The 21,459-nt window shown below is 36.1% G+C and overlaps 3 protein-coding genes across 8 annotated transcripts in view; 2 read left to right on the top strand and 1 right to left on the bottom strand.

The window, feature by feature from the left end:
• The window catches only part of LOC108757121 (peroxisomal leader peptide-processing protease-like), a 93,338-nt gene extending 80,059 nt beyond the window's left edge, over positions 1–13,279 (top strand). For both annotated transcript variants that reach the window (XM_018501499.1, XM_018501498.1), the window contains exons 2-7: positions 7,648–8,338; positions 8,788–8,951; positions 9,022–9,134; positions 9,367–9,550; positions 10,416–10,700; positions 11,531–13,279. In XM_018501499.1, coding sequence (XP_018357001.1) covers positions 7,659–8,338; positions 8,788–8,951; positions 9,022–9,134; positions 9,367–9,550; positions 10,416–10,700; positions 11,531–11,619 — 1,515 coding nt within the window. In that variant the 5' untranslated portion in view covers positions 7,648–7,658 and the 3' untranslated portion in view covers positions 11,620–13,279. The remainder of the gene's footprint in view (positions 1–7,647; positions 8,339–8,787; positions 8,952–9,021; positions 9,135–9,366; positions 9,551–10,415; positions 10,701–11,530) is intronic.
• Positions 13,280–14,881: 1,602 nt separating this feature from the next.
• On the bottom strand, positions 14,882–20,579 carry LOC108757138 (transmembrane protein adipocyte-associated 1 homolog). 4 transcript variants are annotated; one of them, XM_018501541.1, is made up of 8 exons: positions 19,505–19,556; positions 19,334–19,335; positions 18,704–18,899; positions 18,032–18,327; positions 17,296–17,492; positions 17,158–17,218; positions 16,899–17,085; positions 14,882–16,286 (listed from the first exon to the last, which is right to left on the bottom strand). In XM_018501541.1, exons 3-8 carry the CDS (start codon positions 18,850–18,852, stop codon positions 15,218–15,220), a joined length of 1,959 nt encoding a protein of 652 aa, XP_018357043.1. In that variant the 5' UTR covers positions 18,853–18,899; positions 19,334–19,335; positions 19,505–19,556; the 3' UTR covers positions 14,882–15,217. The 4 variants fall into 4 exon arrangements, with proteins under 4 accessions (XP_018357043.1, XP_018357042.1, XP_018357041.1 ...); XM_018501540.1 differs by lacking the exons at positions 19,334–19,335; positions 19,505–19,556 and adding an exon at positions 20,505–20,579; XM_018501539.1 differs by lacking the exons at positions 19,334–19,335; positions 19,505–19,556 and adding an exon at positions 20,505–20,563 and having other exon boundaries at positions 18,704–18,910.
• A 210-nt stretch (positions 20,580–20,789) lies between these two features.
• The window catches only part of LOC108757140 (probable Ufm1-specific protease 1), a 2,069-nt gene continuing 1,399 nt past the window's right edge, over positions 20,790–21,459 (top strand). The window contains exon 1 of one of the 2 annotated variants that reach the window (XM_018501545.1): positions 20,790–20,840. The gene's annotated coding sequence lies outside the window, so the exon portion shown is untranslated. Of the gene's footprint in view, positions 20,841–20,906; positions 20,982–21,459 lie in introns of those variants that run through there. The other variant, XM_018501543.1, reaches the window with a different exon arrangement.

The raw sequence follows: 21,459 nt of genomic DNA, 5'->3' as shown, positions 1-21,459 counted from the left end.
AGAGAGAGAGAGAGAGAGAGAGAGAGAGAGAGAGAGAGAGAGAGAGAGAGACCATTGCTGCCAGGCAATGTAAGACACTGTACAGTGCGATTACGTACATGCGCATACCCGAGTGAGCTCTCGTTTTATTTGATTCCTGCCGCCGCTGCCACGCTGTCTAGGCGACTAGCTCGAGCTACGTTCTACTCTCTCCTTCCCTCTCGCTCCAATTGCACACCTCTACCTCCCTTTCTCTACATCTCCATCGCGTGTACACGCATACTTCGACTCTTTCACTTCATTGGCTTTGCTTCGTCTTTTAATTCCCTGCTCTTTTTTCTTTCCCTTTGTCTTTTTTCTTTATGTCTATTTCTCTCCTCATCCTATCTTCCTTTCTTTTCTATTTCTCTGTTTTGCCATATCCTTCTTTTTTTCTGAATGTGTCTCTTTTCTTTTCAAACATTGGAAAAAAGTCTCGGTGCATTGGAATTCCGATAGATTCAACTACAGGAGATTTTACTAAAGTGCTTATCTAAAACTTTAAGTAGACACAGGTCTGAAAATAATTTTGTTGGACCACGATAATAATTATGTAGGAAATTCAAGTATGACGCAGCAAATATTTTGACATTCTAGAAATCAACTGGAGCATCCTACGTAATTATTTTAAATGTTCAATACAATTATTGTCAAATCTGTATCTAAAATTTAATATTTCAACAAAGCCTTTCTTTCAAAACCTTTTCAAAAATTAAACTATAGTTAAGTAGTTTATCAAACATTCTAGTCTCGAGAATTCAATTACTTTCGAGAATAACAATTACAGAATTGTTTGGTTTGTACTTTTTGGTATAACCATCCGAACGTTTTTCTCAGTGAAGTTTTTTCCCTCTATTTCTTTTTTCTACAGAAAAGTTTCCTTCGGATTTTTTATCTTTCTGTGGCGCACTCGCTCACTTCTAATCGTCAGCATTCTCTTTTCAAGATCTCCACAGATATAAATTCTGTCCAACTCAAATTCTAAAGATAATTTTAAATAATTCTATAAAAAGCGTTATCTTCTTAGCGATACGCATTCATTTATATTAATATGTAAATATTGAAAGATAATACTAACAGAGAAAAAAGTCCCAATTGGGAGACAACTCGGAGAATAAAAACGACCGGCCACACCCCGAAGCGACTTCGAAATGGCTCTTCGACTTCTCTACTCTGCTCTCTTTCTCTTCCTTTCTTCGACGCTGACTCGCCATCGCTTATTTTCCGTTCGTTAAGATGCCGCGGCAAGAGCGAGGACGATTTCTCAGTAAGATAAGCGAGAGTTGCTTGCATCCTCATCTCTCGCACCTGCGAATCTCGTTGTGGGGCCCCCGTTCGCCGACCGGAGCGTGCACACCGCAGGTACCCTTCAACACCTGGAGAGAGACCAGCTGGCAGCTGGTTCGAGTGACGAAGGCCTCCTCGCACCCGTTCTCGGCCATTCCGTAGTTCCAACGCCTACTGACGTAATCAAGGCCACCTGATATCACGCGAGAATGTTGATATCGAGCATTGTTGATTAACCCTTTACTAGTTCATCGAATGATAAATTTTGCATTACGCAAATTCTCCTATCGTTCTCTCACTTCAAAATGATACAATTAAAAAAATTAAGTTTTTCAGAAAAAGGAAAAAATTATGGTTTAACTTTACAGAGAAAATCATTGATTTTCAATCAAATGATATCAGCAAAAAAAGTATTTTTTAACATGATCAAATATCATTTTCGTTACATGATTCTTAAAAAATTTCCCTTTTTGAATTGTAAAAAATTTTTTTTAAAACTTGTTAATTTAAGTTTTGACAATATGGATGATTTTCTATGAAGTTAAATTAGTTTACTTTTGAATAATAGAATGTAATGTTTATTTAACTCATTCATTAAACTCGAAAATTATCTCTTTCGAATTGTGTCATTTTGAAGTAAAGGAGCATATTGTTAAAAATATTTCTGCAATACTTTTGCAACATTGTACTGCAGATACGAAACGTTACAGTAATGTTGCTACAAACTTTCGAACACTGTGGATCACTCCAGCAATATTACAGCAGCATCTCAGTTCCAGTAATATTGCAGAGTAACATTCTGAATATTGCTGCAATCTTCTGTGTTATATGAGTTATCTGCATAGGCCATGTATGAAAAAATTGAAATCTCGAATAAAAAAGAAATCGAAGGGGGGAGTATTGCTAATGGAAATACGCACTTCTCCATACTTAGTTTTTGATAAAAAATAATTCTGACTGATTTCCGATAGATTTCTTTGACCTCGTTGGTAACACAAAACATCCTCTGTGTTTTAAAATAGCTTTCTGCAGCATGGACGCTTTTCGCAAGATGCTCTTTGCGATAAGATGGAATTACCACTATTAATTACAGTAGAGATATCGAACTTGTCGATCGTCGATCGAGCGGCGGGACGACGAATAGTCTTTGATCTCGGTACTGTATATCGATGATTGTGAACTCTCGAGAGAACGACCCGGCGAAAAGGAAAAAAAATACAAGAACACTTTATCGAACATGTCGCCACGGCGTTGCCCTCTTCTTGATTCTTCGCCGAGCCATATTCGCGCGATACTTACTTTGGAACAATAGCCCATTATCATGGTCCACAATGCGATCTGTGCGCGTGTGTAAAACAACAAGGGATATTGAAGGTTCTGTGCCAAAGAGGCAAAGCGACGAATCGTCTTTTTTCCTCTTTCTCTGTCTTTCTCTTGATGTTTGTTTCTACCAATGCAATTTACATTAATTTGAATCTCTGTTTAACTTACATTTAAAAGTCCGATTCAATGTAAATTGATTTAATGTTAATTTTGATTAGTTAATGTTTGTTTAGTCTTGATTTAACATACTTTTTATCTTTTTCTAGTTCTAAGAATTAAAAAGATAAAGAGTAATAATAACCAGCGCGCAGTTTGTTTAAATTGGAAATTATAAAAATTTACACGTTCAAGCATCACTGCTTTCTGACTCTCTTCTGCACTCATTTGATTTAATTATTTAAGGAAAAAATTATTATACATACATCAATAAAATCGACACGACAGACGGCGTATAACTTAAGCTGGCACTCCTCTGCCAACTGAATCTTTAGAGTGCAATTGGACAGAGAGATTTGCAGCGGTAAAATTGAGATCTCTGAAACTGGTATCATAATTTATTTCCTCTTATCGAAGTATCAGCGTGGACCTCTTTTACACAAGGAATTACCTTGCGTAAATTACTACGCTTTCACGTCGGATCAGATATTCATTAAATGTTGCTTAAACTTTCCAACGAATGTATGCTGGCAATTTCTCAGCTTGAGATGTCTCACGAACGTACATATTTATTCGCGAACGTTCGTCCGTCGCCGCACCAGTCGAAACGTGCTGGTCATAAACGTGTCCCAAGCGATCGGCAATACTGAGTGAGATCGTTAATTGAATTATGAAACTGCTATCGTGATTACATGAAAGCGCGATTTCTGCTTGAGCGATCAAATACTCTAAAGAAAAACGAAAAGGGATGGAGAGCGGATTTCGCCCTGTAAGGAAACGTTCAAGATGTCGCATCATGGCGACGAGATATACGGCTATTTATAGACTTAAGTCGAAAGTTAGTATACTCGTCCTTGTGTATCAAGGCTCTGAATTAATTTCTTTTTAGATTACTACGCTTTGCGATTGTTCCGCTGCATTCTTCGGATGTCTTCCTCCAGTCAAACCGACTATTATAACTGACTATCCTTGCGATGTCTAAAACGATCTTCAAATCGCGATGAACTCTACTACGACCAAGATATATCCCCGTTCATAGTTCGTTTCTGAATTTTCAATCGACAGTAGCTTTTTATTTTTAGTTATGATTATATGTAATAAAATTTTTTTTTACATACAGATCTGAAAATAATTTTATTGAACCATTAAAGTATTTATTGTAATTATGTATGATGTTTAAGCTTACAATTAATGTACAAACTACAAAAGTTTTGACATTGAAACAATCAGCTCGCACGTCCTACATCATAATTTTTTGATGGTCCAAATAAAATTTTTTTCAGATCTATATCTAACTAAATTTTTTCATTAAAATTCGCGTTCTTTCCGCGTATAGATATAAAAATCAATTGTGGGATGCTCAATTTAAACTAAAGGAAAAAAAATTAAAAAATTATATCGACATATATAATTTTTTAATTTTTTTTGCATTTAGAGGATTTTTAATTCTGTAAAGGTTATGAAGAAATTTCAGGACTGTACTGTCCCTGATTTTATTAGTCCACGGTCGTATGTCTTAATCAAAATTAAATAATAATTAAAAAGAAGTAACAGACAAATTAACATGATTCGAAATAATTGGATATGAGAATTTGATCGGGTGATTAAAAATTTCTAATTTGAATTAGAGAATATTGTTGATTTTTATCGATCTTTCCGAATTTTCCTATTTTGAAAATGTAGTCCCTGCTGAGAAATGAGTCGCGTCCACGACGAGAGCTCGGCGGCATGGATCGTGTTCCAGCCAGCACGATAACGAGCTGCACGATGCACCGTACGTTCCGAGGTGCCAAGCGGTCTACCGGTGCAAGACTCGAGCAAAAACTAGTCCAGCTTACCAGTCCCGGACACGCCCCAACAGCTTCTCTTGGCTGTAGTTTCTTCCTTTTGCCAACTCCGGCGATTTCCCATCCCGAACGAGAGTCCGATTTTTCCTTTACTACGAAAGGAAGCCGATCCCCCCCCGACGATGAGAAGAAAACCAGCGGCTTGATGCCGATGATCGTCGAGTTAGCGCGACCTACGTGCTTTCTGGACACGATCGCACCAGGGATGGCCTTGGGCCGAACCAGCGACGACCTTGGCACGTCGTATGCTTATATAGACGTGTTCCTTTATGGCAAAGATGAGATACATCTTTTTTGATACCTCGTTCTTGGTGCCATATTAATTGCCGATTTCTATTTGGAAACGAAATTATTTCTAGATTCATATCTATAGTTTGAACTCGTTTTTAAAATATCAAAATTTTCTACTGCATTGTTGGCACGATTATCCAGCAAAATTTTAAATCTTTCAGCAAAATCATTCTTTCTTGTATGAATATTGTATTGTTTAATCACCTAATCAAGCAATTTGTTTGGTAAAATATAACCAATAAGATTTCTCGCGTGGTATCTTTAATTATTACACGAAGCGCAAGCAGAAATACAAGAGCGCTTTAAAAGCGCACGTGGATTTCTAAGATTCCCGCGGAAGAAAAATCGAACTCGAATGACCACCGCCGGCGGCCATCCGGCGGTCGATCCACACGCTCGAGTACTTATTAATTATCGCATAAATTGCGTGTACGCTGAAGGAGTTCGCTCATACGATGCAAGGCGAGGCCTGGGCTTGTAGAATTTCCACGGCGGCGTTTGCGAAATCCGATTATCCCTGCCATGTTTCAGTAATTGAACGTGCGCCGTAAGCGGCGAGGCCAGCGCGTGACTTAAATAGTACGGAAGACCATCGTTATTCGATCTAAGTCACGAGCAGAAAATTATTATGGATAGCGGCGGCGCGCCGCGTCGCATCTCCATCGCTCGCAGTAGAACCGGTCAGTTATCAGACAGGCGCGACGGGTAAGTGCCTCCTCCCCGTAGCACAGATTATTTCAGCAATATTGTAATGTTTCAGTAATATTGCGGCAACATTGCAAACGAGCTGCAAGCTTCTATGTTACATGGATCACCTTCTCACTCAAAAAAGGCTCCTTGCACTGTTAATTCATATAATGTCAAATTAGACCTACTTTGGGTTATAGTCATTTCTACAGGTCGTCACTGTTCCTATCGTTAATTTGATTAAGACAGTGAAATTAAACAATTTAATACAAGAAAATGCATTGACTTAAATTTATTTACTAAATGCTAAATGTATTTACTAAATACTAATTAAGACGTTTACTTTGAAAATTATATTGCAGAAATGGATTGATTTACGTAACACAAGGAATTGCTATATTGCTCTTTTAATATCTAACAATGCAGTATAATGTATAATTCTGATGTAGAATGAGTGGCGAGTAGAAAAAATCGCCGTAAGTAGTGACACGCGAACACCTTCACGAATGTTTCGAGTAAAATAATTGCATTGTTAAATATATATTAAAGGATCAATTTAACCATTTCTCAGGTTAAACAATATTCCATTATTTTTAACTTCTATATGTTTCAAAATTTTTTATTTTAATGTAAAACATGTGATTTCACCGAAGTATGACGTATTCTACGCAATATGGTCTCGTGGCGAACGTTTTTTTGCATTTGTCTATTTTTTTTTATCGTACACACATACCTCAGTTGATGAGTCACGATTATTTTCAGCACTTTTTTATTATCCTGGAAGAAAAAGATTTTCCTCCACCGTGCTCCACTTTGCTAATGGTCGTACAAAAGTGCGACAGATCATCGCCGTTTAACACGCCGCGCAATTCCCGACATCGTCAGATATTTCTCTTTAAACTCTTTAAAGCCAGATATCTATATATCTTGACCAAAAATACTGGGCACCTTATTAACCATCCTTGAAATAATTTTGTTCTTCTGTAATTAATCATCACAATGAATTACATTTAAAAATTAATATTATAGAATTTTAATGACTTCAAACGCATTTTCTCTCTGGAAAACTGTTTTTTTTTTTTTTTTAGTTTGTTGCAGCAAAAAAGAAGCGATATATTTTTAAAATTCCACCTTGGATTGGGAATAAGTCTCGAGTCTCAAGACTATATAAGAACCTAGAGAGCCGGCTTTTTCTTTCAGCACGTTTGCGTTATCGTTTAAGTATGTGGCCGTAATCATACGGTATTTGCAAAGGGATTTCCTAGCTCGTGAACGATGCAGATGTACAAGTCATTCCTGACTTCACCGCTCCTCCACTTCTGATCTCGTTCTTTTTGGTTCACCGCGCACGATGGTGACTCACGATTACGCGGCGGTATAAACGACGTCTCTTTTTTTTTTCTTTCCTTCCTTTCTATCCTTTTTCCTCTCTTCATCGGTCGACCCTTTTTATCGAGCTAGCACCGCGATTTCACGGTGCCGCGCTCGCGACATTAACACAATTAACCCTTTCACCGTTGAATTGCGCGACGAATGTCAGGCAGCTGTGCTCCCTGCGAGAGTATCCCCATGTTTGATCGCTTAATATTTCTGTCGTGTTACAAAACACGCTGTTACTTAGGTTGTAACAGGTGCGACAGCCGTGTCTTGATCGGATATACAGAAAAAGATTGAAGTTTATTTATTTGATGAGATAACGAGTTATAAAAATCGATGAGATCTCTACTAAAATTTTATTTGCAGAGTTTGCAGTATAGAGATAATATATCAAAATTGAATAAAATTTTAAAATAATGCACTAGAGTTATTAAATTTAACGCCGAAATCAGCTTGGCAAAAAATCAAAGTTATTACATTAAGAATGTTGCATTAATTTTGTATACTACTAAAAGAAAGATAAGAAAATATCGCTCTTAAAAAATATATTAGTCTATTTATATATATAAATATATATATATATATCTTTAATGTTATAAATATATTAATTTTTTGCAACCATACGAAAATCATAAAACCCCCACTTTTTTTTTATATACAGCATTGAGAAGGATGGATACTCCAAGCAGCGCTCTATTACTCTACTCATCGATTGACAAAGATCCATTGACGTTGCCGCAAGGATGCTCCGGTATTTCGATCTCAACGGATTGGATATTGACACACGGTATCGTATTGGGCCCGATTATCGACAAATCTTATGCAGTATCGAATTTCATTACTAACATGGTACCGGGAGAACTCATAACAGTACCAGGAGAACTCACGAGCGAGTTGAAATTTCGAGTCTATCGCGATCTAGGGAGCGATTCCCGATCAAGTTCATTAAAGGAACATCACGGTATGATCGTGGCTGCCTGGCAGTGTCCACTTTTAAAGAAGACCTTTGACGAGTTCTTCAAAACATGGAGCTTCTCCAAGTCATCCGAGTTCACTCGATCATTACGGTCGATTTTTCTGTTCGTCCATATCTACAATCCCGACGAATCGGTCGTAGAAACGTCGCTCGAACAAGCCCTGTCTTGTTTGCTGGATCAAGTTCCGCGGAATCTTATCCGCGGGTCATCCGTGATAATCGAGTCTACGCCCTTCGGCAATCCCGTATTCGCCGGTTCGATTGCGCACGGTGTTATCAGTAACGTCGTCGGTGACGAAGGCTGCGTTATCATGACGGACGCGTATGCGTTTCCCGGTGGCGAGGGCGGTCCCGTTTACATCATTCCGCCGGACAGGTAATTATAATGACTCTTATAGAGAGTTCTATGTATTTATGTATGCATATACTTGCTTGCATTTATATGAAAATATACTGATTAAGTATGTTTGGATTATACCAACAAGAAGTATAAACAAAATGCATTCTAATCAGATCATTCTAATCGGAATTCTGATTGCCACGCCGGAATGAAATTTCTGATTACTCCGTTCAGAATGTTCGATAGATATATAATGTATATTAATGTAGTCAAATATATAAAATTTTCCAATAATTTTAAATATATAAAATTTTATATATTGGATATAAAAATATATACGATTTTCCAATAATTAAAAAATCTAAGTCATCTCTTAAGAAAATTTCAATAAAGGTAACTAATCGCGCGCAATAATAAAATCGATGGCTTATCTTGTCGTAAAAATTGTTTAAAATTGTCCCACTATAAGCTATCTTTTTTTTTAGCAAACACAGAATTATCAGCGGCATGGTGATAGCGCCATTGAGCTGGTGTCGCGGGGAATGGGTGGATTACACTTTCGCCGCTAATCTTGTGCCATGTGTACTTAATATTTTACGGAAGAAGAATCTTCCTTGTCGTCCGATTACATATCAAGAAAATGTAGATGGTTTGTTATTTGTTATTTTCTCTTATTATCTACATCAGCAAAGATGTTTTTGTTATTCTTTTTCACATAGCGTCATTAGATAAAGGCGTCGTGCTCGTTAGATGTGGAATTAATTGGGGTACGGGCGTCCTCGTGCATAAGGACACTGGTACATTCCTAACATGTTCGCACGTCGTCGCGGAGGTAAAAATCTCTTATAAAGAAATATTAATTAAAAAGACATATGTATTATCCATATAAAAGTGAAAAATAGAAAATACGCAGTATATTATAGTACGCAATATGAAAATATTAAGTTTATTCTGCATGATAAATTCAGTATATGGCAATATATCTTATCGGATTATTAATATTGGAATTTTAACGTTAAACATGTTCAATAAAATGATAACTAAGTCAAAATGAACTCTGATAGGCGCCAGAAAGGGAGATATCAATCGTAATGAGGCCGGACAAGGCCAATTCATGTATCCGGGCGAAACTGTTGTACAGAACGCCAGAGAATCAACCCTATGACGTCGCTGTATTGAGGGTGGACTCGCAAGATGTGGATCCCTCGCTGAGATCCGTACGGTTGTCTCATACTGCAATTTTAAAGGGTAAGTATATTTCGTATTGTTAAATCCTTTTTGTTTCATCAACGGGCATCGGAAACGATGCATTGGCTATCAATAATTTTAACCGCTTCAAATAGTTCAAATTGTTATTATTTGGAATGACAATATATCGAAGCTTACTCTTGTGGCTTTCTTCGTAATAGGAGGAAATTAGCGATATATCCAGCAGCGTGTTAAACAGTTTCCTGGCGCCTCAACGCCAGGGACATTGACCTTCTTCCATCGGAACAGAAATAACATATAATTGTAAAAAATTGGGTCAATTGATCGTCGTTGAGGGTGAAATTGATATTTGGCCTCATTCTTCCAACTTAGAAACCGACACATAAGTCATCCCATTTACCCGATCGCAATAAAAGTCTATTGCCACACGTTCTATAAGAGCTTTATTGAGCATGTTACATGAACAGTGACGCAGAATTTTCAAAAGCACTCGCTTTGCGAGCAAAAATAAACAGAATTACGTTGATACTCAAATTATTAATTATAATTTTTTAAAAAGATTGTCAGATATTTTATACGAATTAAATCACTTTTTAAAAATACTGAAAAAAAAGTCTATATATTTTCTAGAATTCTTTATACAATACTTATGAATTCTAAAATATCCTAAGACTTCTACAATTTTTCATCCTATAATTTTTTAAGTTTAAGATATTTCTTCAGAAATTTTTATAATACAATTAGTTCTTAAAAATATTATAATATATAACATTTTTGTTACTAGAGAACTATATTTATAATATCTAGAGTCATTCCCATTTCAGCAACGTCGGATTGAATTACTACACATTCTGGACACTCGATGGACAATTCGAGCTAACAAGTGCGTTTCGTGTGCTTGCAGGCGAGCCGATAGTTTCCATAGGATTTCCGTTCTCCTCGTCCATCCGGCCGACTATCAGTGGTGGCATAGTCTCCAAGTCGATGGACTGTGCACTCCTGACGACCTGTTGCGTCCAGAGCGGTACCAGCGGCGGACCGATCATCAATCGTGCAACCGGGGATATGTTGGGAATGGTCGTATGCAATGTCTTCTCTTCGGATGGCACCATACTCTACCCGCGGATGGGTTTGGCGGTGCCGGCTGCCATACTAAGCGGGCCCCTACGGGAATACTTGCGCACTGATAGTCAGTAAACAAATTTAAATTGACCCTGACGATCTAACGACTATACAATTTGGACGGAATGAACTGTAAGCCTTCCACGCCGCAGAGAGAGGCAAATGAAACTTGTGCGCGCTCAAGCGGATTTTTTAATTTTTTCTGCAAACATAGAGTCATGTCATGTCGTAAATAATATTGGATAAAAAGAATAACTTTGTTAAAGTATTTAAAAATTTAGATACAAATCTGAAAATAATTTTGTTTGGATATCAAAATAATTACATAAATATTCCAGAAATTTAAGCAGCTGTGATCAATCAACGGAAGTTAGTGAAAATGATTAGAAAAAATATTCAAATGAGTGCAAAGTGACTACTTAAAAAGAATTCCATTTAGAATAAAAAGTATCAAGATATTTTTATTACATGTTCTTTATTTTATTTGATTTTTATTTCAAAATTGAGGACTGCATCGTATATATGTATACTGTTGATACATTCGGGATTACAAAATCAAGAATAAAATTTCGAAGTAAACTTCGTTTTTTAATTATAAATAATTTTAGAATTATAAATAATTCTAAACATTCACGTGGTTTAGACATTTTTTAATATAAATATTTAAACATTTATGATCAAGCTTATAATTAAGAAACGAAGCCTTGATTGCAATTTTATTATACTTGATTTCTGTTTTATTTTGTCATCTAGAAAATCAGACTGGAATCCTTTAATTTAACTCCTTAAATTAACTTCAAAAATTTAAAGTTAATTAACTTTGACTTTTCCGAACGTTTTTACCGCAAATGACAGAAAACAGCTGATTTATCTTACTTTTTTGTCTTTTCTTTGCAGATCCCGACGTGCTTCGAGCTTTCACATGTGACGATGCGATAGTACGCAAGATTTGGGACTTCTATCCTTTCCTACCATCCAAACTATGAAAGGAGGGCACGAGATAAGAGCATAATTCAAGCTTTAGATCCGGTCAATTAATTGCATAAAGAATTAACTCTTTACTATTCGATTCGCGCTTTTTTATATCGCGTTTCTGTCACGATTGTCGTGTCACGGACAAACGTATCAAACTATTTGTATTGCTGAACGTTTGTCTTTGAACCACGTTGGACTTGCCAATTTCAGGCTCGACACGTCGCGAGCTCAATCTCGCGTCGAATCTCGTTGAATAACGTACGCCATTGACCGAGTTTAATGCAAAGAGAAAGTTTTTCGTGACGTCAAATGCGGCGATCAGTGTGCAAAGCGACACGAGTCAACGATCCTTCGGTACACACGGTACATAAGGACACACCTAATTTTTAGTCATAATTTTAGTCCTGATGAAAATCGGGAGGCAGAATAAGATTATCGAGAAATTAAATTGAATATGCTGGATCGTTATTCATGTTTATTTTACTTTTTTTTAAAATTAGATATAATAGCTATATGACGCGGTCACAATATATTGCCTTATACACTGCACTCGATGCTTACAAAAAAATCACACGGTCAAACGATCGTAGGTAACGTTCGTGAGTAGTGCAGGATGACGAATAGTCGGAGATGGTAAAAAGCAATTGCAATTGACAGAGATTCATCGTGTACAACATCATTCCACGCACACCGTATATACAAGTTCGAACGAATTTATATGCTAGAAAATAAGTTACGTTGTATCACTATTAATTTTGCTCGCTCCTGAATTCCCTCCTCCCTCTAATACACTAGGAAAAACGGAGGAATCTACAACCTCATGAACGCGTCTTCGAGAATGACGATAGTGGACGCTTTTATGATGCTATAATTTTATATTCCTTTTTATCTCCTATCTCTTTTCTTTACCTGCGCGAGATGAACGTCCAGGCGAAAAACGCGGGCAGCGCAGGAGCAATTAGTATCTTAAGATCTGTCACAGTTGTACGAATTTAATTACGATACGGAGATACGTAATATATTGATAAATATATTATATATATGTATATATTAAGATATATAAATAGTACGATCCTTTACACTAGAATTACAGATCATGTATATACATCATGGATGGAGTCTTCGTAATTATTGGAGCATTTGAAGAGTTTTTTCCTTACATCTAAAAATTTCCTCCGCGCGACGTTTAACTTTAATGACTCCTATTGTCCCTTAATCGATCTAATAATTTTCGATGCAAAAGTAAGAAAATAGCGAGTGTCCGGCTTGTCGCTTGCGCATCGCTTCGCGCGCAACATGAGGACTTTCGGGCGATACGACGTCCACTTTGATGAAAAGGACGGAGAAACGATAAGCAAGTTTCAGAAGTTAAATCTAAGTGTTTTGTTCGTCTTATTAGGAATCCACGGCCGGCACACCAACCTTGCAGTTCTCAATATAAAACAACAGTATTTATCGACAGAGATGATGCTTCGCGATGATGATTAACACTGTGTATATAGGGCATTCTAAAAGTCGCATTTATGTATTAGCTACGCTAATCAAAGGCATTTAGAAGTGAATTTATTTTTAATTACTATTCTATATATACTGATTTTACACCTACATAAAAAATATGTTTGATCCGTAATAGGAACATATTTCTTTCGACGTTAATAAAACAAATGGGTCCTTGGGACCCACTAAGATTTTTAATCTTATTCTTTTTAAGATTTTTTCAAGTTCAAAACTATGAAATAAAAGATTGTAAAGCATAACATTTCAAATTAAAAATCAGGAAAAATCCCACTAATATGTTTTAGTTACAGATTAAAATGGATGAAGAGAGCGCGGTAAATTAATCTCTGCGATTGGGAGGAAATATGCGAATCCTAGAATGACCTAGTTTTTGAGATAAATGCGCAACATCGCCAAAAAAAATATTCTATTTTTACGTGCAGTAAAAATTCACTTGACGTTTCAAAATCTATTTAAGTACAAAACTATTGTGAATTAATACGCTATTACTAATTATCTTTCAAGAATTTGTCCTAAGTAAAGCAAACTAAAGCTAAACTGGAGATTCCAGATTTTGCGAGATTTCTTCCAACGTTTCCAATCACAATTTGGGCATCGATGCCAACTATCACATGGAGACCGAAAGCATTCGTATTTTTCTCCGTTAATGTATTACGTGGCCCTAAAAATACCCAAGGGCGACTAGAATCCTTTCGTATTCGATTCACAATCGCACGCTATCTCACTTCGAGCCCGAACTTTTTCTCGCATGAGATGTTTTTTTTTTCGAAGAAAAGTAACACAGTTCTTGTGTAGAAATCACACAAAGCTCTTAGCAAAATTGCAATTTGATCGTCAATTAACTCGTACGCAGGCTCGTTCTAGTTTTTATAGCACACTCCGAATCGATTATGAGCGACGGTTCATTGTTGGTAACCATTCGGCGGATTCGGTGTTTCTTGACTGTCTATACTATAACCGGTAATACTATCTGGGCTTTGAAGAGACGCCGCGTAGAGCGGGTTGATTGGCGTAGTGTTCGTGTCAAACTGGGTCGAGTCATAAACACTGTGATTCTGGAAAGAAAAAAAAGAACATTCCGCTTTGCATTTATCAAGGCAGGTTCCTAATCATAATCAATTAATCAGTTCATCAATTTATTGAGAGTCCTGTTTTCTCATTGCACTCCTTGGTAAAAATTTTCTCAGAATTTTTATACAAATTGGAACATTTTTCAGAAATACTGAGAAAGTCTATATCTATTCTCAAAATTTTTCATATATGTGAAAATACTCTTAAGATTTCTCATTCTATAATTTTTGAAAAAATATCTTAAACTTTTTTAGATATTTCATCAGAAATTATACACAGTAAAAAGCATTTTATATTTATGTTGGAAACGATCTATTGAAATTCTTGTTAAAGTTTGTGGTGAATTTTTAATATATCTATTAAATGTGTTATTTAAATATTTTGTGTTAAATTGATATTCGATATTTCTTAGTTCGGAAATGAGAAGTCATAATTTATTTTCTATACAAAATAAAATTATCATAATTTTTCACTTCCGATATTATTTCACACAAGTGCAATAAGAGAACGGAAGCTTTAGGAGGGAAACTATTGTGAGACTATAACGATTATATTTTTGCGCAATACACGGAAGCTCGCAAAAATTCAGCCAAAGCTGCAAAATTCATTCAAGCATTTGAAATAATAAAATATCAAGTTTCGCGTGTATAACTATTATAATATAATACATTGAAGCATTGCTAACAGTGTACGCGTAATGAAATATCATTTGAAAACGTTCACGAGATTCCATCTCTAAGACAACAGAGTGATATCGTTCTCAAGGGAATGATTGATCGAAGTTAGTGTAAATAAATGAAACCAAGTGCATTGTGACTACATTAATACGTTTAATTGCACGATATTTCTAAACATGCTCAGATATATACAGTTAGATAAAGCTCTTGAATGGTATCTCAACATATTCGTTGTAATATAAGGATTAACAATTAACCAAATTAATGTAAAATTTTAGGAAGACTATCTACGATATGTACATACACAGTAAGTCGACTGTAGCGGTACATATAAATAAGCTATTTACAAAGATTCAGTTTGCGTGTAAAAATCTGAATCCGAGGAGGGATTGGGATGTGCCTCGCTCCTTTTGTGTTTCACAAATTTCGGGGACGTTATAGATAATAAATAATCACTTAAGCCACTTGGCTCTCTCTCCTTCGAATCATTCTTACTCTTTCTGTGCGCGCCGGTTGTAAAGGAAGTCGTTCTAGGAAGTAATTGTTGCGTGACGTTTGAATCAGGAGATATATCGTTTGAGTAAGTTTTAAAAATCTCAGTGCTGATAAGCGTCGTTAAATGTCTCGGATCTGCACTAGCAGTACCATCTTCGACTAAATTGTCAGTGTCAGTTGTCTTTAATCGAGATTTTTTAGGAACTTCCGTTTCGATTTCGTGCGTCCCGCTCTCCAAAATTGAGTGTAACGTATTTTCTAATGCTGGACCCTGAGATATCTCTGAGAAGCTATCGTATCCGTGCGAAAGATTCTTAACTGCAGCCACATGATCTACGATCGTTTTAGACGATACACTCTCTAAGCTACTTTTCCTCGTTTGAGAAAATAAATTAATATTGCTGTCAATTGTATTTGGTTTGTAAAAAAAGTTACTAGCGGTGTCAGTCGAAAGAAGTGAGACGCTACTGGGATCATCGTACGTATCAGAAACGGCTTTTCGGATCGGGCTGGAGAGTCTTAGATCCGGGACGCTTTTTTGAATGGCGGTAGATTTGGTTAAGGGATACTCGACCACTTCCGAAACGTCTTTTTCTATGCTGGAATCTCTACCAAAGCTTCTAATACCGGATGTCGAGTGATACGGCTTAACTGGTGAACCAAAAGTACTTGAGTCATTATTTTTGCGATCTTTAGCGGATGTTAAGGAATAAAGAGAAGCTCTCGGTCTAGAGGATTTTGATGCATGGGAATCATACAGCGGTATGTGAATAGAAGGAGTATGGACCTGATAGATGTAATCGCTGTCGGTTTTTAAAGATGAAAAACTCTGTTGGTGCGGTAATGACACAGTGTCTTCGTCCATCGCGTCGTCCACTTGTGCTTTGTAAGAGAACATTATCGAAGGTTGCGAAACCCTAAAACAGAAGGATTTCTAAAATGTATCAATTACACATGACAGTGCAATTGTTTAAGATCTTCTGTTCACTCACCACTGCTATCTCATATAGTGACATCAAAAGCGAAACTATACATAATAAAAATTTTTGCATACATTAATATGGAAATATGTTCCAATACAATAATATTTACAATTGATGGAAGCAAAATACTAAAACTGTAAAATATTAAAAATTCTTTTCTGTGTGTGTGTTTTCATTAATTAATAAAATCTTATATCAGTTAAAATTAAGCACAAAAATGATATAAATTATGTTTACACTTGTAACAAACTGTTAAATTAATAATGTATAGAAATAAATAAGATTTAATTTCTTCCTTAAACAAGAAGCTAGTTTGCGATATATTTTACATTAAACTTATTTTATTAATATTTTATATTCTATTTATATTTTATATTTATATTAAGTCTATTGATTATAAATGTTATTTTATTGAAAAATATTTGAATTCAAATGTAATTTGCAAGAATTTTTACTCTGTTTTCTTGCTTTTGATATCATAAGAGATAGTAATACTAAGTTAATAAAAGCCTTAAGTTGCCTTATCGCTAAGTAACAACAACTTACCCGAAGAATTCCGACAGGAATGTATGATAAACCAAAGGGGTAAAAAGAGTTAAATATACTGCTGCAGTGAAGTCTACGATGCATAATCCCACTGGATTTTGCGTGTAGTTTAGAAAGCCTGCGCCAATCGACTGCACTAAGTCCAATGTCGCTAGTATTCCAGCGTAAACGTAAAAACTTTTCCGTGCTACAATAGAAAGCGTATCATAAACTCATAATCAACGATGGAACTATAATCTTTATGACAACAGGTACTTACTAGGAAGTGCTAGGCGGTCCCGCAACCGTGTCCATGGCAGTATTAATATAAAGAGATATATCTAAAAGTGACACATCGATATATTCAGTAATATGTATCGATTTTTACTAGTAGAAAACAACGTGTGCATAAGCCTACCGTTGTGAAAACGAGGCTACTGCAAAACCAAAACATCATGCCGCCATGACCGAATACGTAAAAGTCGCGGCTGGGAATATGAAATGTATCGTCTGGTAGGACCAGCTCCAGTGTTCCTTGAGTAATCGTAAATGCCAGCGCTATAAAGGATGTAGCAAGTAATACTCTACGAATACTGGAGCGGCTGTCCAAATGACCTAAGAGAGCATAATTCGCACGTTAGCAAATAGCTACGCTACCGTTCAAAAGTCTGAAGCACTCTGTAATTTTTAAATAAAATCACAAAAGTATTTCAAATATCCATAAAATATATAGTAATAAAATAATAGATTATTCTACATTTACTAGTAAGAATCTTGAATAGCTTTTCCATTCATAGATTTCAACCCTTGTAAATTCTTTCTGTGATATATGTGTTATATTACAGTAATTGTAACAAATCATAGACGATCTGAAAATCGCTGTCCAAAAATAAATTTTTTTACAAAAATGTATTTTTAATAAAATAATTACAAATTTAATTATTTTATTAAAAATAAAAAATTAAAAAATTGTTATTTTTAAACGTACACATTATTAAAAATTTTATGTTGAAGCAGTATAAACATTCGTATATTTACGATGTTAGTAAATAAAATTGATTAAAATTTCTTTTCAAAATTTAGAGGTGCTTCAAACTTTTAAGCGGTTTCCTTCTTTCCTTTTTTCGCGAAAAGACTTTTTATACGCTACTCACCGAACGCTAGACCAAATATAACTACACTCATCTCGGTAGATAGTAGAAAAAACCTCACTGTGACCCATAGGACCTTGTCGGCCTTGCCACCGACCGCCGCCGCCGCGTTCACAGTCATCGACACGACGCAGCGCACTACTGATATAACTACATTACAAATGACCAGACCGTAAAATGCTAAAAATATTGGGCTACTCGTTGCACGTAACTTAAGCCTCGCCCTGTTGAATCGCATTGCGATGAACAGAAGAAACAATAGATTCGGTACCAGGATGATGATATCCCATATTCGCACTCTGTAGAACAAAATGCGATGAATAAATTATCCAGTTAGATCGAATGTCCCCAGATAAAAATCATAAGATTAAGATAATATTTAGTAAAAATCATTTTGGGAAAAATCATAATAATTCTATTCAATATATTTTTAATAATGATTTTGTGATGAATTCTTTACAGAATAATGATTTTTAAGTGAATTTTTAACTTAAAAAAAAATCACTTAAAGATTACTATCATATAAAGAATTCATTACAAAATTATTATCAAAAGTATATCGCGAATGATCTCATTATGATTATTCTGAAAAATTAGTTCTATTTTATATTATCTTACTATTATGATTTTATGTTCTACCTGGGTTGTGCTGCCACGATTGCAGCGATCACCTACCTGGAATCCTTGATCTCCTTATACAAAATAAGCTTGCAGAAATGCTCCTCGTCGTCCATCGCCGTGCTCGCATTGGGAATCATAGTACTGCTCAGGTCATACGTATGCAGCCAACTTTCAGACACCTCCTCCCTCTCAGGGACGTACATTTCCTGCTCTCTCAAGCGTTACGCCGGATCCTCCTCCTATGGTTTCACTGACAGAGGAGAAACAAGGAAACATCAAAACGATAATATAGTCTATTAAGTTAATATCCATTTCAACCAATGTAGTTTAACTTTAATCTCGGTTTAATTTATTCTTTCATCTTTTCCTATTTTTTAGAGAAAGATGAAAAGTAAGACAGAATCATAATTAAGTCATAATGAAATCAAAGGACGTTATCACGATATTATTTGTCACTTAAAAATTAATTTACATAAGTGAGATCACGATGATTCTTTATGATAGTATTATGACTCCTGTACTCTACTTGTGGGATTCAATCGAGATAAAGTTAATCTACATTGAACATAAGAGATGTTTGGATAAAAGACTTGTGCGATTGACGACTCATATCAGATAAACTCGCGGTGTTTAAATCTTGCATTATCTCGAGCAATCTACAGCTGACACGAGAGAAGTGAAAACATCTTGAGACACTAATCTAACTAGCCTAATCTATGATGTGCTCTTTGCTCGCTGATTTATGTTTCTTTTTCACTTTTTACTCTTTTTGACTCTTATACTTTAGAAGAAAACTAGGGAATAGCTTTGGGAAATAGTCTTCCAGGCTCACAATGCTAGCGAGCGCACTTATACGCAAACATTTCGTGGATTGATTGAAAATGTTACAGTATCACTAGTAAAGTCAACCTCGAGTTTAGGTATTAAGACCAATATAAAAAAGAAGAAAAGAAAGAAAGTTCTTATACTTAATGCTTTTCAGTAAGAGACTGATACTTGGTGTTTTCTAATAAGACACAGTGTAATACAATAATCATTTTATCATTTTATGTTTAACATTGACAAATAACAAGTAATAATTTACTGTATTAACTGTGTCTCTCTTGCTGGGAAGCAATCACAATGTAATACATGGTACTTTCCAGACACAATGGGTGCTTCCATTTGGTAACACAAGTCAAAGTAAATGTCGTTCTATCTTTGTTATTCTATAAATATCAAAAAAGTTTGAATGATGTTTGTATCGACTTGTGTCACTAAGTGGAAAGCACTTAGTATAATATATTTCTTTAATGGCAAACAAGGGTATGATGATTCACTGTGTTACACTATGTCATCCTTGCACCCACTGTTTCTTCGTTTTCTGTCGCCTGATATAAAAGTTGACAAGCTTTGGAAAAAGACAAAAAAACATGTGACAAGAAACACGATTGTCGTTAAAACGTTCACAAGAAAGAAAAAGGAATAGGAGGTAAAAAAAGAAAATAAACAGGAAGTTGAAAAACACTTTGTAGCTCAGGTTTAAAACGCTTAAAACAAAGCCAGTGTCGCGGAACAAACATAACCTAAAAGAGACGTTTTCAAAGCCGTCGATCTCCAAGGCGTTTCGAATTCGCGAGAGATGCGCGGTTGGCAACGAGCGACGAGATCGCGGTTGAGTCGTCGAAATCTTCCCCGGAGGCAAGGGTATGAGTCTTGCGGTCGATACCACGACGAAAGAAATCGATAAATAGCTTGGCTATTGTGTAGCTGTCAAACGATTGCTCGAGGGGGGTCGGTCTCGTGGGAGCTCTCTCTAACCCGGCCGACTTGAGCAATATTAATTAGATAAGGCGATCATTGTTAATCGGCTTACCGAGGACGTCGTTCTCATTTTCTCCCTGGGAAATGGCGCGTTCGTTCCGGCTAGCCGAGGCAAACACTCGGTGCGTGACGGACGCGTCTCTCGCGAGTCTCCTTTCCGCCTTTCCAGTCTACTCCGCTCTCACTCTCTCTCTCTCCCTCTAGTCCGCCTTGCTTGATGTCTCTTTATCTCTCCCACGCTTGTTGTCTTCGTTCCTCTATCATTCCACGCTCTCGCGCACTTCAATCTTCAATCGGTGTTCCGCTACCGAGATCCCAGTGTTCATTCTACTGATTGGTGCTCGTTCTCCTCGTCGTTAATTAACCTTGGAAACGGAATAAGATATCGGTAAATATAGCTCAACGTAGAATCTCTGTCATCGTATTTCCGATTAAATCCCACCTCGTAGAGTCACGCGACGCCAAAACAGAGAGTGGAGTATCGCTGCAGGAGGCAGAAGGACGCTGCATCGTTCCGACGTGTTGACAGGTGACGCCACGATTCGCTCTCTGCCGCTGTGTTGTTAAATTAATAATAAACAACAATTGCACTCGATTGTTTTCAACATGCTTTTGTTTTCGTTAGTTTTCATTAAACAAGAAAATAGTTACGTTGATTTGTTTCGAATCTCTCACCTGTCGTGTCGTCAGTTTGATGTCTGTACAGGTTAGATGACGTTTGACAGTGCTGTAGCATGTGAAGTTAGACAATGGTTGGACGGAAATGCAAATCTGTTCATGGACGTATACAAGATTTTATTCAAGGGGAGACAAAAATTTATCTTCACACAGCTTATTAAAATATTTATATTAATGAAGAGATAAGATTATCTTAAAATTTGGAAAAAGTCGACTTTTTTCCTGAAGTTTAAACTTTTTTTCAATAGTTCTGGGAGTACTACTTGTATAAAAATTATAAGAAAAATGTTTACGAGGAAATATTAATCAATATAAATATAAATATATAT

Source organism: Trachymyrmex septentrionalis, unplaced genomic scaffold, assembly GCF_001594115.1.
Source record: "Trachymyrmex septentrionalis isolate Tsep2-gDNA-1 unplaced genomic scaffold, Tsep1.0 scaffold132, whole genome shotgun sequence".
Lineage (NCBI taxonomy): Eukaryota > Metazoa > Arthropoda > Insecta > Hymenoptera > Formicidae > Trachymyrmex > Trachymyrmex septentrionalis.
This window is presented reverse-complemented; position numbering and strand designations above follow the sequence as displayed.

What these genes read in the sequence shown, in the direction of transcription:
- LOC108757138 (XM_018501540.1), bottom strand. Translation starts at nt 18,852, where the DNA reads ATGTACGTCCCTGAGAGGGAGGAGGTGTCTGAAAGTTGGCTGCATACG. An exon ending in TATATTTGGTCTAGCGTTCG is followed by an intron (nt 17,493 to 18,031) that starts GTGAGTAGCGTA and finishes ATGCTCTCTTAG; the next exon opens with GTCATTTGGACAGCCGCTCC. An exon ending in TTCCTGTCGGAATTCTTCGG is followed by an intron (nt 16,287 to 16,898) that starts GTAAGTTGTTGT and finishes CTTCTGTTTTAG; the next exon opens with GGTTTCGCAACCTTCGATAA.